The following is a 16,117-nucleotide window of genomic DNA, read 5'->3' as shown; positions in this document are numbered from 1 at the left end:
TACATCCTCTTGGTGACAAAGAATCTGAAGAGACAGAGCCAAACTCGTGATTTCACGTCACTGTCTGAACAGGCAGAGAGGGCATAAGAACTGGGAGCCCGTGAAGAGTCTCAGCGATAAATGTACCACATGGAAAACCGCAGCTGAGACTTCGGCAAAAGAGCTTTTTGGCAGAGGTCGACGCTGGCAGAAAACTGATAAGCCAGGAGTTTGACAATGGAGCTTTTTTTTTTCCCAACAGGAGCGAAATAAGGAAGGGTATCTTTTGAGGAGTGGGCAACTCCTGTGGACCAAGAGTGTGGAATTGTTCCGAAATTGCCCGTGGATAGCTGCCCTGCGTGGCCCTCCGGAGAGGAGAGTCAGGGGCCAGTCTCAATTCTTGAGTTTTGGGCTGCCTTTTGTGCCTGCCGCACGCGAAGTGCTTTCAAACGCTCTTCTGATCATCTAGCGGAGGGTGTGGAGGGCGAGGCCAGAAAACCACAACCGTGCACGGAGACCTTGGGGAGTCTGTCTTTCTCCCTGCAGGCGAGGGGACCGCGGACTCAGGGTGCAGCCCTTTTGACCCCAGCAGGCCGGCCTCCAGTGCTGGGCTGGGTAATGGGACATGATCACATTTTAGGTCCGGCTCGGCCAGGACTTGCAACTCCTCGGACGGCCGTGCACGGCGGCGACAGTCTTTCGGCAGCGGTCTCCATTGAAGAAATATTTCAGATGGTTGGAGTGTTCTGATCGCGGGGAGCTGGGCTCATTCCACAGGACTAGAGCCTGCCCCACACGGTCCTGATCAGCAAGCAAGAAGGGAGCCTCTCCGTGGGGAGAGAAGAAGCACTGGAGCCCCCCCACGGAAGGCAGCGAGGATCTTAGCCGGCCCACCAACGGGCCAATTCTAGGCCAGCGGTTCATGTGGCACAAAAGCCCGCTTGTGGCCCAGCTTCAGGTCCCACTGGGGGGGTTGGTCTCGAAGAGGGGGTCTTTCTCTAGGGAGCTGGCACCTGGCAGGCTTGGTGGCACAGCAGGCGCAGGTGGTGGTTGCTCCCGGTGCATGCGCAGGTGCTGCTTGAGTGACTGCTTGTATCGGAAGTGCTTGCCGCAGTGTGGGCAGGTGTAGGGGTTCTCCCCCGTGTGCATGCGCTGGTGTTCCAGGAGATACTTCCTGCGGGCGAAGGTCTTGAGGCACTCGGTGCAGCGGTGGCGCCTCTCGCCGTTGGCGTGGCTGGCCTGGTGGCTGAGGAAGGCCTGGGCGTGGCCAAAACTCTGGCCACACTCGCGGCAGGAGTACAGCTTAGCCCCGGCTTGGTGGACGCTGCTTTGGTGCTTGACCAGGTGGTGGGCGCGCACGAAGCGCTTGTCGCATTGCCCGCAGCGGTACGGCCGCTCCCCGGTGTGGATCCGGTAGTGGTTGGTCAGCTTGGACTTCTCTGCGAAGCGCTTCTCGCACTCGGGGCACTGGTAGGGCTTCTCCCCCGTGTGGGTGCGGGTGTGGTCGTCCAGGTGCTGTTTCCGGATGAAGGTCTTGCTGCACTGGGGACACTGGAAAGGGCGCGGCCGCTCGCGGTGCGTCTTCTGGTGGACCACCAGGCTGGACTTGCGGTTGAAGGCTTTGTGGCACTCCGAGCACTGGTGCGGCCGGTCGGCGTGGATGGCCTGGTGCCGGGTCAGCTGAGCCTGGTGGCTGAAGCCGCAGCCACACTCGGAGCACACGAAGGGGCTGTCGCTCTTCCCCACGGCGTGGGTCTTCTGGTGGATAAGCAGGCTGGTCTTCAGCCGGAAACTCTTTGGACAGAGGGAGCAGGCGTGGGGCTGGCCGGCGGTTTCAGAGACGGCCACATCGCTGAAGCCGTTGTTATCCTCCGGGCACAGGAAGGGCTCAGGGACCGGGGGGGCACTGGATTCGGCCACTGGCCTGACCCCTTCTCCGTACCCTTCCTCTCCTGCAGGGATCCTCGGGGGCAAGGAAAGCTCATCCAGACCCTTGAAAGAGCTTTGCTGGCCCTCCTTCAAGCAGGCTGCTGGTGGTGGGGGCTCGGGGCAGCTTCTCTCACTGGGTTGGGGTGGCTCCTCCGGTGGCTTTTGTGGGGGAGGAGGAGGAGGAGGAGGAGGAGGAGGGGCAGGCTGACCCTGAGGGCAGCTTTGCCTCTGGCAACATCTGGGGCTCTGGAAGACCTCGTTGCTGGGTCCTGCATGGAGCCGGGGAGGCAACACCTGTTTCAAACTTTCTTGGAGCTTCTGTTCCTCGCTTTTGACTCTGGTGCTCTCGTCTGGAAGAGAGGGAGGGAGGGGGAAATAACTCAGTTAAAATGGGTAGAAGATGGAGAGCCCAGTCGTTTGAGCCCCCCTCCCGAGGAACCTGAATCAAAGGGAGTCCTCAAATGGACGGATCTTTGCAGCGAAGGAGAAGAGCTAACGTTTGAGGAAGGAGACAAAAGAGAGGTGCAAAATGTTTTGAAGGCACGTTGCTCAGCCTTGGCCACTTGAGGAGTGGACTTCAACTCCCAGAATTCCCCAGTCGGCTATGCCAGGAAGTGTGATGACATCACGTCAGATGAGATGGCATCATGGCTTCTACTGGAGGTCTGTGATCCATTTGACCAATACACTCACCGTAGCCGAGGGTGGCAGGGATCTCTCTCTCCAGATTCCATTTCCCGGGACCGGGAGATTCCTCCTGCTTAATCCAGGACAAGAGATCGTCTTTGGAAGTCAATGGTTCTGCTGTTAGGAAAGAGGATCACACAGAACTACAGAATAACTTTATTGTCACTTTTAATGTAGACTAATTGGCATAACATTAAAATGAAATTTCTTTTACTTACAGCTCTCAAAGGGTCTCCACCTCTGATATACATTACACGAACATGTCGAAATCGATCAATAAATACAAAAGTATGCATATACCTACATATATTACATGGCACAGAGAAACAAACCAATATAGTTTGGATGTATATATGTACATGGCGAGAAAAATGAATTTTGTGAGTTTCTCAGATGGATGGCCTATGGACAGAATTGGGAAGTCCTGTAGAAATATTTTGAAACTTTCTTCCAGAGGGGAGCAACAGCAACAGATCATGGTATGTGTGTGTGGGGTCTCTAACAATTCGTTGAGCTCTAAGCACACAGCGCTTTTAAGCAACATCCTGAGTGATGGGAAACGAGCTTTCTATCATCTCCGCTGTCCTCACCACTCTGTAGGGATTTTCTATCTGAAGCACTGCTGATAGAAGATAGAATTACTGATAGAAGTAATAGTGTGCTCTCTGAGCTGGGTGGTTTTCTTGCAGACGTTTTATGACCCAACTAGGTAACAGCATCAGTACTAGAAAGGAACAGGGTATGGCCTCTAACCTCTTCCCCTCCTAGCACTGATGATGTTCCCTAGTTGGGTCATGAAACGTCTGCAAGGAAACCACCCAGCTCAGAGAGTACCGCTTTCCAAATGCTGCAGGACATCAAGAATCATTCCAGAGGCAAACCACAGCAAAGAATACGAATCATGGTATGCCAGGGAAATTTGGGGAAGGGAAAATGGAAGGCGGGGTCTACGTTTACAGACCCAGCTCCAGAAGGAGCCTCTCATATTTTTGAGCCCTTCAAGAATGCTTCAGAAGACGGACCCATCTCTGGGGGACCCCAGGGTTCCCCAATACCTGCAAGATACCCTATTCTTGGCCTAAACTGGGGAGAGGGAAAAGCTCTGGTGCCAGAGCCTAACTCAGCCCGCTCCTGCCAAATTCCACCATGCAAACCATCTTGGAAAGGGGGTGGGGGAGGGTGAGACTAGAAGACTTCCAAGGTCCCTTTCAGCCCTTTTGAGAGTCTTGATTTTTGCCTCTTTTGCTCCAAAGGAAGGGCCCCTTTTCTCCAGGGATTGGGACGGGGGCTTCGAAGAAGGGTCAGAGAGGGCTTAAAAAGAAACCATTATCTCAAACCAACTGGGATCAGGAGAGAGATTTGCAGAGCAAAAGCCACACTCTGTTCGGACGTGTCACGCACCTGGTTTGGCCGCCGGGGGGAGTCCCTTTCCCACCGCCAAGGGCTGATCTGCAATATGGGGTGCTACCCCCAGAGCTGCCTGTGGGGGAAGGACGTCAGCTTTGGCGATGGCAGAGTCTGGAGGAGAGAGAGAAAGAAGAGAGGTTAAGCACATGGAAAGGAACCTTTGTAGCTCTGGGCTCAACTGCTGTGAGGTCTCTTTGGTGTTCTCTGAGCTGGGTGGGGGGTTTTGTGACCCAACTAGGGAACAACATCAACGCTAGAAGGTTCCTGGGGAGGAGGAGGAGGGCTGTGGGGTCCCTGGTGGTCTTTGATCTCAGGAGTTTTCTTGGAGATATTTCATGACACAACCTGGGAACATCAACAGTGCTAGGCGAGTGTGAGGTTCATGGGGAGGAGGAGGAGGAGGAGAAACACACAGTGGGGTCCTTGGTGCTCTCTGAGCTTGCAGACATCTGATGACCCAGCTAGGGAACATCATCAGTGCTAGAAGGGAGAGACGGAGGAGATGGAAGCGATGGAGGAAGAGGAAAGCGACAGTGGGGTCCTGTCTGATTAGTTATTAGGGGAGAGGGGACGGTTCCGCGTGGTTCGGGGGCCCAGTCGTAGGCTGCAGCTCACGGACCACGGACCCCTGGCCTAAAGCAATAACAGGAATCCTCCTCAAGGCAAACTCGGCGCTTACCGAGAGAGACAAGCGGCTCGTAGCTTCCTCTCGTGATGTTCCGGTAAAGTTCCTTCTGCCAGTCCTCCAGCTTGGCCCATTCCGGCGTGGAAAAATGGACCGCTTGCTCCTCGTCAAACGTCACAGGGACCTAAAATGATAGGCAGCCCTCCAAGACCTCACCAAGGTCACCTGCTTCGCAGCTTCAGAGAAGGACACGTTTCTCAACCTCCTCAAGTCGAAAAACTTCAACTCCCAGAATTCCTGAGCCGGCGCCACATTCAGTGCGACAACAGGAAACTCGCTTGGCCTCCAACCGTGGGAACTTTTAAGGCTTGCGGACTTCAACTCTCAGAATTCCTTCAGCTGGCAACGCCAATTCTGTGAGTCGAATTCCACAAGCCTTAAAAGTTCCCACGGTTGGAGACCCTGCTCTATGGGACCAAGCGAGCCACCTATGTCACACCTGGTGCGTCCGCAGCCAGCCGGGCGCAGGCGGGATTCGTACCTGGTTGCATTTAATTTGTGTGCTTCTTTCTTTTTTTACCTTGGGGATCTCCCTTTCGGACCGAGGGGGAGCCTGAGAATCCAGAAGTTGCGGTTCTTCAGGAGGTTCTCCACGTTCTCCAGGCGCCGTTGGAGCACCCGGTATTCCTGGATCAAGGTGCCCAAGGCCGCCAGGTGGCTGCCGAATTCTAGCTCCGTCTTCTCGCACTCGAAGATCTTCTTCTCGGCAGTGGCCGTGCGGCTTTCGAGGTTGAGCAGGCGAGCGGCCGAGGTGTCCACCTTCCTCTCCACCGCTTGGAGGGCGGCCACCACTGTCCAGAGGGAGATCTCAGCCGCCGGATAGATCTCTCTCTCGGCTGCTTGGTCGAAAATGGCCGGGGGTTGGAAGGGCGCCAGGTGCTGAGGCTCCACTTCCCATTCCCACGCCTAGCCGGGAAGGAAGATCAGGAGTCAGCATCCGTTCCGACTTACAACCATCTGTTTAGTGACAGCTCGAAGATACACCCACCCCTCCGACCCGATTTAGGAGCGTTGTTCGCATTTACGACCGTCACGGAATCCCTGCTGTCGTACGATCAAAATTGAAATGCTTCGCAACTGGCTCGTATTTAAGATGGTTGCAGTGTCTGTTTAGTGACCGTTCCAAGGTACAACGGCCCTGAAAAAAGGGGACTTAGGACTGTGATTCACACTTATGACCGTCGTGGCATCCCCGCGGTCGCATGATCAAAATTGGGATGCTGGGCAACCGACTCATTTATGACAGCTGCAGCATCCATTCAGTGACCATTGCAAGGTAGAATGGCACTGGAAAAAAGGGGACTTGGGACTGTGTTTCATACTTACGACCGTCATGGCATCCCCGCGGTCATATGATCAAAACTGAGATGCTTGGCAACCGGCTCGTATTTAAGATAGTTGCAGTGCCTGCTTAATGACCGTTCCAAGGTACAACGGCCCTGAAAAAAGCGACTTAAGACCATGTTTCACACTTACGACCATTGCAGCATCCCTATGGTCACATGATCAAAATTAGGACGCTGGGTAGCTGACTGGTATTTATGTGTGTTCCGGGCTCTTGTGGTTCCTTTTGCAACCTTCTGACAAGCTAAATTCACTTAACAACCATGTGATTCATTTAACAACTGCAAGGCAAAATTGACCACCACCCTTTCCCCAATGGGGGCTTTTTTTTGCATGCCTTCTGAGCAGAAGGGGCCCGCTTGCTCTCCCTCCACCCGCCCCAATGCTGTCAACGCTTTTCAGTGGGGCTTCCCATCCTGCCATACCCTCCTGTCTAGGCAGACCACACCCAAAAAGGAGACATCACTCCCCTCCCAAGAGGTATCCTTCCTGCTGCTTCCCGTCCCCTAATGGAGGGCTTTGTGCATTGCTGCAAGGCTGTGCACTCTGCACATGCCCAGGAGCCCTCTTGCCACTCTGTTGATGCTGTCAGTCAGGGAGCAGCCCGTCTGGGGCACCTGGAGCCCCCCAGACCTTCTTCCAAAAAGCCAGCCAGCGCCCCCCCCATGCCTCCTCCTCTCCCCCAGCCCCACAAAAGGAGCCATTTGACAGCTCTTCTCCCCTCTCAAGGGGATCCTTCTTGCTGCTCCCAACAGCCTTCCCCTCACCCCCAAATTGGGGGCTTTATCGAAACTGCACGGCTGTGCACTTTGCACATGCTCAGGAGCCCTCTTGCCCCGCCCCTTGATGCTGTCAATCAGGGTGTTCAGGGTCCCCCAAAGAGGCAGCAACTCCTCTGGGGCATCTGGAGCCCCCCCCAGACCCCTTCAAAAGCCAACCTGGACCGCAGGACCCCCCTCCTGCCCCTCCCCTCCTCCTTCCCCCTCACCGACCGGGAAGGGCATTGCTGACCCTCACCTGGGCAGGCGTCCACTCAGCCATGGCCGATGCCCGCTAGGTGCAGCTTCCGCGCATGCGCCCCCGGACGCCGCTCCAGCGTCGGGAGAACCTCAGCACAGGATGGATCTATGAGCGCGCATGCGCTCGGCGGCGGTTCCCATCGGAAGCAGCGACCTCTGGAGGCCCGGAGGAACACGAGACCAAGCAAAAGGGGCCGGAAAAAAGCGCGGAACTCCAACCTGCGCCCTCAAGTCTTCCTTGAAATGCAACATTTAAAATACCTATTTATATACATCGTCTCCTTAATCTTAAAAGGTTTCCTTGGCGGGGAAACAATCAGTTTTACTGAAAATTGTATCCATTTCCCTCATTCTCTAAAATATCTTTTTTTGCTTGTTCTTATGAGTTGTTTTAATTATGAAATTAATGATTTTGAAGCATCCATTATTAGCATTATTTACTTTATTCATTAAAAATGAAACTCAGTCAACTGAACATTCAAAAATGCATCGCAAATACTATTGACTGGTGCTAATACAGGTTGCTGCCAGCATCCTCGGTATCAACCAAGCACCTTCTTAAAATATAAGATGCTCCGAGTAGTGCAGTTTTTTTGCAGTTCCGCTGGTGCTATTGCAGGAAGCTGCAATTTGTGGATGTGTCTTGTAAAATTCTTGGACATGGTGCCAAGTGCCCTGATGACAATGGGTATCACTGTTGCATGCTTCATCCATAATTGGGTAGTTTCGATGGCCCGGTCGCGGTATTCCATGATTTTCCCCAGTTCTTTTTCTTCGACTCTGGCATCTCCTAGTACAGCAATGTCAATAAATTGTACTTTTCGGCCCTCTACAACTGTGATACAATTTTGGCCCTCTACAACCGTGATATCTGGTGTGTTGTGTTCCAAATGACGATCTGTCTTCACCTTCTCATTTTTGGTAACTTTTTCAACTTTGTGCTCCCATGACTTTTTGGATACAGATAAGTCACATTTTTTACACAATGACCGGTGGATTAATTTAGCAACTGGGTCGTGTCTAGCTTTGTAATCAGTTTGTGTGATTTTTCTGCATTCACATGTTAAATGTGAAACAGTTTCGACTTTGTTATGGCAAAGTCGGCAGTTTGGGTTGTCGGTGGATTTTTGTATCTTCGCTTTCATGGCATTAGTTTGTAGTGCATGTTCTTGAGCAGCCAGCATTAAACCTTCCGTTCCTTTCTTGATAGTTCCCATCTTAAGCCATGTCCTTGTCAAGTTGTCATCATATTTTCCTTCAATTGTATTTGTATTTGTATTTATTGTCACTTATAGGCCGCCCTTTTCCCTGAGGGGACTCAGGGTGGCTTACAACTCATGGGAAGGGAGTGCAAGGCAGAACGTAAAAATAATATGTGGGTACAAATAAAAATAGCAATAAAACACAACATTTATTCAACATTCGGGTGGGGTGTATGAAGATCTTATCCCCAGGCCTGACGGGATAGCCAGGTCTTAAGGGCTGTGCGGAAGCTCTGGACGGTGGTGAGGGTGCGAATCTCTATGGGGAGATCGTTCCAAAGGGTCAGAGCTGTTACTGAGAAGGCTCTCCTCCACGTAGTCGCCAGTCGGCACTGACTGGCGGATGGAACTCGGAGGAGGCCCACTCTGTGCGATCTGATGGGACGAAGGGAGGTAATCGGCAGAAGGCGGTCTCTCAAGTACTCAGATCCACTACCATGGAGGGCTTTATGAATGGTAAGTAGCACCTTGAAGCGCACCCGGAGATCAACAGGTAGCCAGCGCAGCTCGCGGAGGATGGGTGTTATGTGGGCGTACCGTAATTTCAATGTTTTCCAAGTGCTGTCCATGCAAAGCTTTGGTTTTCCATCTATTTAATCTGTCATCCAGCTGGTTTTCCTTATATTCTGCCTTTGTTTCTGTTGTTTTTATACTGTTCTTCATTCTCACAGCCTGTAGCAATTTTTCTGTACTTTGATTTACATTATATTATTATTTAAATTATTTAAAATTATTGTTATTATTTAAATTATTACTATGAGAAAGAGAAAGAACTGCACAAAATATTGAATGTGGGAATTTATCATCAAGTATTGAATGGGGGAATTTATAATCAAGCATATATTTTAAAGAAGAAAATATTAAATGAGGAAATTTATAATAAATAATTAAAAAAAAACAATACTGGATAAAGGGATTTATAATAAGGAGAAGGAATAATATTGTGCGGACCTGGGTGCTCCCTCAGTTGGTGGGTTTTTTTTTGCAGACATTTCATGACCCAACTAGGGAACAACTTCAGTGCTGGAGGGATGATATATAAACAGAAAGCACACCCCCTCTTGCTTCTAGCACTGAGAATCACTCTAAAAGGCATTTTTTATTCTTCAAAAGACAACTGGATTTTCTTGATGTTTTCTTTGAAGACATTTTGCTTCTCATCCAAGAAGCTTTAAAAGTTCTGATTGAGGGGGGGGGGATGCCCCAGATTCCTTTAGATCTTCCCTTTTTTCTTCCCTTCCCTTTTCTTTCCTCATTTCTTTCCTTCCTTCCCTCCCTCTCTTTCCTCTTCTTTCTTTCTTTCTTTCTTTCTTTCTTTCTTTCTTTCCTTCCTTCCTTCATTTCTCTTTCTTTCTTCTTCCTCCTTCCTTACCTCCTTCCTTTCTCCCTCCCTCCCCCCTGTCCGTCCTTCCTTCCTTCCTTCCTTCCTTCCTTCCTTCCTTCCTTCCTTCCTTCCTTCCTCCCTGTCCTTCCTTCCTTCCTTCCTTCCTTCCTTCCTTCCTTCCTTCCTTCCTTCCTTCCTTCCTTCCTTCCTTCCTTTTCTTCCTTCCTCTCTCTTTCCTCCCTCCCTCCCCGTCTCTGACTTGCAGCGCAATAACACCCCTCCCCTCCTTATAACCATCAAATATAAAGCCCCCCCCCCATAAAATCACCAGACCAAACGGAATTAAGATCGCCAAATCTTCCCGAGGGAATCTTCTTCTGATTCTTCAGGCGGGCGGGGTGCGGCGGGGCAACCACGAAGACCCGGTTGCGAGGAAGGGCTTGGGGAGGGGGGGGGTCGCCTAAGGGTCGACCCCTTGGGTTGCGGTGGTGGGGAGGAAGACGCCATCCCCAAAAACCTCGCGGGGTTGTTCCGTGGGGAGTGGGGAGACAAACTGGAAAGCCTGCAAGGAGGAATAAAGCGATCCAGAATAGCCCATCCTCTCTTAGCCCTGCTGGAGCGAAACCCACCGACCAAGAATAGAAGGACCCCCCCCACCCCATCGCCCCTCTCTCTAGTCCTCCGCAGCCCTGGCCCGGAGCCACCCGGGCAAAGCCGGGCGCTGTCCAGCCCAGTCTGCCGGGCGAGAGGAAAAGGTGGGGAGGGGGTCTCCTCGCCGCGGTGGCCGCTGGGACTCGTAGTTCCCCACCCTGGGAGGGTTGCAGAACACCCGCTTCCGAGGAACTACGGCTCCCAGCCGGGCCTTGCGCGCGATCCACCGAAACTGGCGAGCTCTCCCAATTGCCAGAGCATCCCGGCCGGGCGCAGCGTGGAGTTCCCCCATCATCCACTCCCGGGGAGGGGTGGGGGGAAATGCAGGATGAACCCGGGGTCCGGACGGCTGTGGACGGCGGAGACCTCCGACGGAGGCGAGGCTGCGCGCAGGGTAAGGCTGCTCGCGCTCGCGGTGCCCCTGGGGGAGGAAAGCATCGCTTGTCCTCGGGCTTCTTGGAGAGGAGGGAGTGCGGTTCAGATTGGGTGGGTGGGTGGGAGGCGGTGGGGCGAGGCCAGGGAGACTCGGGGCGAGGAGGGGTCGTCCGGCTCCCCGGCAACCTCCGGAGGACGCACAGGGACCGGAGGACGCACAGGGAAGGTCGGCGGGTCTTTCCCCGGTTCTTGAAAGCTCAGGTATTTGGGGTTTGTTTATGTGTGTGCCTGTATCTGTGCAGAAAAGCCCACGGGCGGTCTGGCTGGGACTTCCACTTGGGAGAAGGCACAAAGAGGAGGAGGGGGAAGAGTAGAAGGAGAGGGAAGAAGTGGAGGAGGAAAAAGAGGGGGAGGGAGGGGAAGAGAAGAAGGAAGAGGAGGAGGATAAGGAAGAAGAAGAAAAGGAGGTGGAAGAAGTGGAGGCAGAAGAGGAGGAGGAAGAGTAGAAGGAGGAGAGGGAAGAGAAGGTGGAGGAGGAGGAGGAGGAGGAAGAGGAGGAAAAGAGAGGAGGAGGAAGAAGAGGTAGAAGAGAAGGAGGAGGAGGAGGAAGAAGAGGAAGGAGGAAAAGGGAGGAGGAGGGAAGTCTGGAAACCATCATTCTTCCTGCGATGGGCTCTACCCATCTTTCCTAGTCATAAAATGAGGCAAAACTCAGATGTCTCACTTAGCAACCGAAATATTGGACTCCCTGGCCGTCGTCGCTTGAGGCCCAGCTGCATTCTTAATATTTGGAGGCATTCGTGTTTGCTTATATTCTTTCCTTCTTTTCTATTCGGCTGTCTCCCAAGTCCCGCCATGCCCACTTACCCAGGGGAACCACAACCACTGGTTTGTGGACAGGAACCGGGCGCCCGCATGGCAGAAACCGGGCCGCATAAACAAGGGAAGCCCCATTCGCAGTCCCCCTCCGGTCCACCCAAAAACCCTCCTCCGTGGTTCCTGGTGCCCGAAAGGTTGGCGGCCGCTGCATCAGCCAATAAATTAACCAGAAGATCGTGTAGAACAGAATGACAGGGTTGGAAGGGACCTTGGAGGTCATCTAGTCCAACCCCCTCCCCCCTGCTCCAGCAGGGGACCCTTAGGGAATCGTAGAACGACAGAATTGGAAGGGACCTAGGAGGTGAACTAGAACCTCGCTCACATACGTTTATCTCTCGGCTTTGGGTGCAGGCACAGAATGAGGCCCTTCAAGCAGTGGGCACCGCTGGCACAGCTCCAGACCAGGTGACCTTTGAGGACGTGGTGGTGGGCTTCTCGTTGGAGGAGTGGTCTCTGTTGGAGGACAGCCAGAAGGAGCTGCACCAGGAAGTGATGCTGGAGACCTGCTCTTTGCTCCTCTCGCTCGGTGAGCCCCCCCCCGTACCCCCCCTTTTTTTTAATAGACATTTTATTAGGATTTATAGGCCGCCCTTTTCCCTGAGGGGACTCAGGGCGGCTTACAATCGCAGGGAAGTGGGTGCAATACCAAAAGACAAACAATATGTGAACAGACTAAAATAATAAAACACAACTTGCATTCAACAGTCAACACTCGGGCGGGTAAATTGGGAACCTATCCCCAGGCCTGATGGGAGAGCCAGGTCTTAAGGGCTGTGCGGAAGGTCTGGATGGTGGTGAGGGTACGGATCTCAACGGGGAGGTCGTTCCAAAGGGTCGGAGCTGCAACAGAAAAGGCTCTCCTCCGTGTAGTCGCCAGTCGACATTGACTGGCAGATGGGATTCGGAGGAGGCCCAGTCTGTGCGATCTGATCGGTCGGAGGGAGGTAATCGGCAGAAGGCGGTCTCTCAAGTACCCAGATCCACTACCATGGAGTGCTTTAAATGTGGTCATTCAGTGCTTCTCGCCTTTTGTGGTGGGTGGGACAGCCTTGGGGGTGATTCGGGGGAGGGGGGAGGACACACATGACTTCTGTGGACTCAGCTTGTGGCTGGGAGAGGCTCCTCTCCTAGGAGTTAGGAGAGGCTGCTGGGGAATTGGGCCCTGCTCTGTCAAGTGCCCCCCCACCCCCCCAGAGAAGAGAAATGGGTTTGGCTTCCCCTGCAATGAATCTTCCCGAGAAGGAAAAAAAAAACCCACGGAAGATGAAGAAGAGGTTCAAGCAGAAGACCAACTCCTCCTTCTCCTGTCACTCTCTTTCCCCCCCTCGCCGGGCTACTTTCTGATCTCCGAGTTTTCTCACAGGCATCTCACGACCCAACAAGGCAACGTCATCAATGGTAGAAGACTTCTGGCACAAGCCTTCTAGCACTGTTGATGTTCCCTAGTTGGGTCGTTAAAGATCTGCAAGGAAACCACCAAATTCAGAGAGCACCAAGGAGGCCTCAATAATCCTCCTCCTCCTCCTCCTCCTCCTCCTCCTCCTCCTCCTCCTCCTCCTCCTCCTCCTCCTCCTCCTCCTCCTCTCCCTATCCCCCCTCCCTTCTAGCACTGATGATGTCACCTGCTTGGATCACGAGAGGTCTGCAACAAAAACACCAAGCTGAAAGAGCACCAAGGTCCTCAGAGCCTCCTCCTCCTCCTCCCTCTCCACAAACCCCTCTCCCCTTCTAGCATGGATGAAAAATCCCCTAGTTGGGTCATAAGACATCTGCAGGAAAATCACTAAGCGAAGAGATCTTCTTGTCCCCCATAGTCCTCCTCCTCCTCCTCCTCCATTTCACAAAGCCCCCTCCCTTCTAGCACCAATGTTCTCTAAACTGGTCACGAAAAGTCTGCCAGAAACCCACCAAGCTCAGAGAACCATCTAGAACCCCCTTGTCCAACCCTGAGCTACAAATCTTCTCTTCTCTCCTCACCTCTCTCCTCATCTGTCTCCCCCTCCCTCCCTCCCCTCTGTGCTTGAAGTCAGCCTTCCATCCTTCCGAGGTGGGTGAAATGAGGACCCAGACTGTGGGGGCGATATATGCTGACTCTGTAAACCGCTTAGAGAGGGCTGAAAGCCCTACGAAGCGGTATATAAGTCTAACTGCTATTGCTATTGCTATCTATCTATCTATCTATCTATCTATCTATCTATCTATCTATCTATCTATCTATCTATCTATCTATCATTGGATTGTTGGGGGCGATATGCTGACTCTGTAAACCGCTTAGAGAGGGCTGAATGCCCTATGAAGCGGTATATAAGCCTAACTGCTATTGCTATTGCTATCTATCTATCTATCTATCTATCTATCTATCTATCTATCTATCTATCTATCTATCATCGGATTGTTGGGGGCGATATGCTGACTCTGTAAACCGCTTAGAGAGGGCTGAAATCCCTATGAAGCGGTATATAAGTCTAACTGCTATTGCTATTGCTATTGCTATCTATCTATCTATCTATCTATCTATCTATCTATCTATCTATCTATCGGATTGTTGGGGGCGATATGCTGACTCTGTAAACCACTTAGAGAGGGCTGAAAGCCCTATGAAGAGGTATATAAGTCTAACTGCTATTGCTATTGCTACTGCTATTGTTACCACCTTCTATTCATGGAGGGGTGTTTTATATTTGGAGCCCTGCATTTGAGCTTGTGTGTGTGTGTGTGTGTGTGTGTGTGTGTGTGTGTGTGTGTGTGAGGCCCCCAACCCAAATCTTCCCTGAACCGTTCAAGCTCTTGGTTGCCCCATTGAGGTCCGATCTGAACCCTCCTTTTGCAACCTCGTCTCCTTTTGCGTCTCATTTTTCCCGCACAGGTCACTCAGTCCCCACCCTGGGTTTCTCCTCCTTGACCTGCCAGCCGGACGGAACCACCAAAACCCTCCTCCGGTCCAGTTGGAGAAGACAGCTGCCTTTGGTGGCAGGAGGCGACAAAACACGTCGTAAGAAAGCCCCTTTTCCCGCAGAGGGACGTGTGAATGAAAGAATCCTACTGCCGTGGTGGTGGTGGTGGTGGGAGGGCTCTTGTTTGCGAGCATTGTGCGCCGAAGCACAGCTTTTCACTAAAACTGGGTTAAAGTGGGGAGATGTCCCACCTTTTTGTCATTTAAGAAAGAACCCTTTTATTGTCCTATAAATCTTTCGTGACCCGACAAATGCGCGCACGACAAAAGCGTGCCGACAAAACCGCAGCGCGAAAACCGCGACGTCATCAACGCGCCACAACAGTGTGCCAACAATAGCGCGCCGACAGAAGCGCACTTTAAGTTAAGGTAAGGGTTAGGGTTAGGGTTAGGGTTAGGGTTAGGGTTAGGGTTAGGGTCAGGTTTAGGGTTAGGTTTAGGGTCAGGTTTAGGGTTAGGTTTAGGGTCAGGGTTAGGGTTAGGTTTAGGGTCAGGTTTAGGGTTAGGTTTAGGGTCAGGTTTAGGGTTAGGTTTAGGTTTAGGGTTAGGGTTAGGGTTAGGGTTAGGGTTAGGTTTAGGGTCAGGTTTAGGGTTAGGTTTAGGTTTAGGGTTAGGGTTAGGGTTAGGGTTAGGGTCAGGTTTAGGGTTAGGGTTAGGGTTAGGTTTAGGGTTAGGTTTAGGGTCAGGTTTAGGGTTAGGGTTAGGGTTAGGTTTAGGGTCAGGTTTAGGGTTAGGTTTAGGGTTAGCTTTAGGGTTAGCTTTAGGGTTAGGTTTAGGGTTAGGGTCAGGTTTAGGGTCAGGTTTAGGGTTAGGGTTAGGGTTAGGGTCAGGGTCAGGGTCAGGGTCAGGGTTATGGTTAGGGTTATGGTTAGGGTTAGGGTTAGGGTTAGGATTAGAGCGCGCTTCTGTCGGCGCGCTTCAGCGCTCATTCATCAGTGTGGTTTAGAACTCGCGGTTTTGTCACCGCGGTTTCGTCGGGCGCGCTTTTGTTGGGCGCCCTTTTGTCGGTGAACCAAATCTTTTGGCCACCAGAGACTGGGACCAATCGTGGACCGTAGGGAATGTGGTTTCATGTGCTTCCCGCATCCCACAGATGGGGCTTCACTTGTTTGTGCTGACCGGTTGCTGGCATACCACGGCCCAGTCCATGGTCCACGGCCCAGGGGTTGTGGGCCCTTTCTTGAAAGTTTCCAAACAAGTGTCCCGGGCATGGAGAAAGATTGTCACCTGTAGATTCACACCGTGTTGTGTTGTCTTACCCCGCTGGGCCAAGAGTTGGGGTGGGGAGGGGGCAGTGGTGGGATTCAAATAATTTAACAACTAGTTCTCTGCCCTAATGACCAGCTAGGTGGGTGTGGCTCGGTGGTCATGTGATTGGGTGGGCGTGGCCAACTCAACGTCACTCATGTCGATGGGCGCTTCGCCTTAGCTGTTACAATGGTAATAAGGGTTAACCGGAGAGGCAGTTTCTGTAAGCAGGGCAATAAAGATTATGCTAGAAACAACACCAGAGTGTTTCCTTCCTGCCTTCCTTACAGGATTAGCCCTGTAAAGTGGGGAAAAAAACAAAATGAGATTTCTTCCAACAACTGGTTCTCCGAACTGCTTAGAAAGTTACCAACC

The 16,117-nt window shown here is 52.3% G+C and overlaps 2 protein-coding genes across 2 annotated transcripts in view; one reads left to right on the top strand and one right to left on the bottom strand.

The window, feature by feature from the left end:
- Positions 1-620: 620 nt before the first annotated feature.
- On the bottom strand, positions 621-7,137 carry LOC106543911 (zinc finger protein 783). The gene is made up of 7 exons (XM_087712224.1): positions 7,049-7,137; positions 5,208-5,593; positions 5,010-5,094; positions 4,682-4,811; positions 3,997-4,113; positions 2,602-2,712; positions 621-2,258 (listed from the first exon to the last, which is right to left on the bottom strand). Exons 1-7 carry the CDS (start codon positions 7,070-7,072, stop codon positions 934-936), a joined length of 2,178 nt encoding a protein of 725 aa, XP_087568350.1. The 5' UTR covers positions 7,073-7,137; the 3' UTR covers positions 621-933.
- A 3,381-nt stretch (positions 7,138-10,518) lies between these two features.
- LOC106543914 (uncharacterized) overlaps positions 10,519-16,117 on the top strand; it is a gene marked incomplete in the record, with an annotated part of 54,149 nt that continues 48,550 nt past the window's right edge. Inside the window, 3 exon segments of the mRNA XM_087712222.1 lie at positions 10,519-10,681; positions 11,893-12,067; positions 14,408-14,533. Of these exon segments, the coding sequence (XP_087568348.1) occupies positions 10,616-10,681; positions 11,893-12,067; positions 14,408-14,533 (367 nt within the window).

This window comes from Thamnophis sirtalis, unplaced genomic scaffold (assembly GCF_051295495.1).
Source record: "Thamnophis sirtalis isolate CommonGarterSnake01/CBP01778 unplaced genomic scaffold, rThaSir2_p1.2 scaffold_4, whole genome shotgun sequence".
Lineage (NCBI taxonomy): Eukaryota > Metazoa > Chordata > Lepidosauria > Squamata > Natricidae > Thamnophis > Thamnophis sirtalis.
Note: the sequence above shows the minus strand (reverse complement) of the source record. Positions and strands in the feature narration are given on the sequence as shown.

Bases quoted from the DNA above. Each gene is read 5' to 3' on its own strand.
- LOC106543911 (XM_087712224.1), bottom strand. From the start codon at position 7,072: ATGGCTGAGTGGACGCCTGCCCAG. The intron at 2,713-3,996 runs GTGCGTGACACG...CTTTCCTAACAG, and splicing joins CCCCCCGGCGGCCAAACCAG to CAGAACCATTGACTTCCAAA. The intron at 2,259-2,601 runs GTGAGTGTATTG...CCTCTCTTCCAG, and splicing joins CCCTGCCACCCTCGGCTACG to ACGAGAGCACCAGAGTCAAA.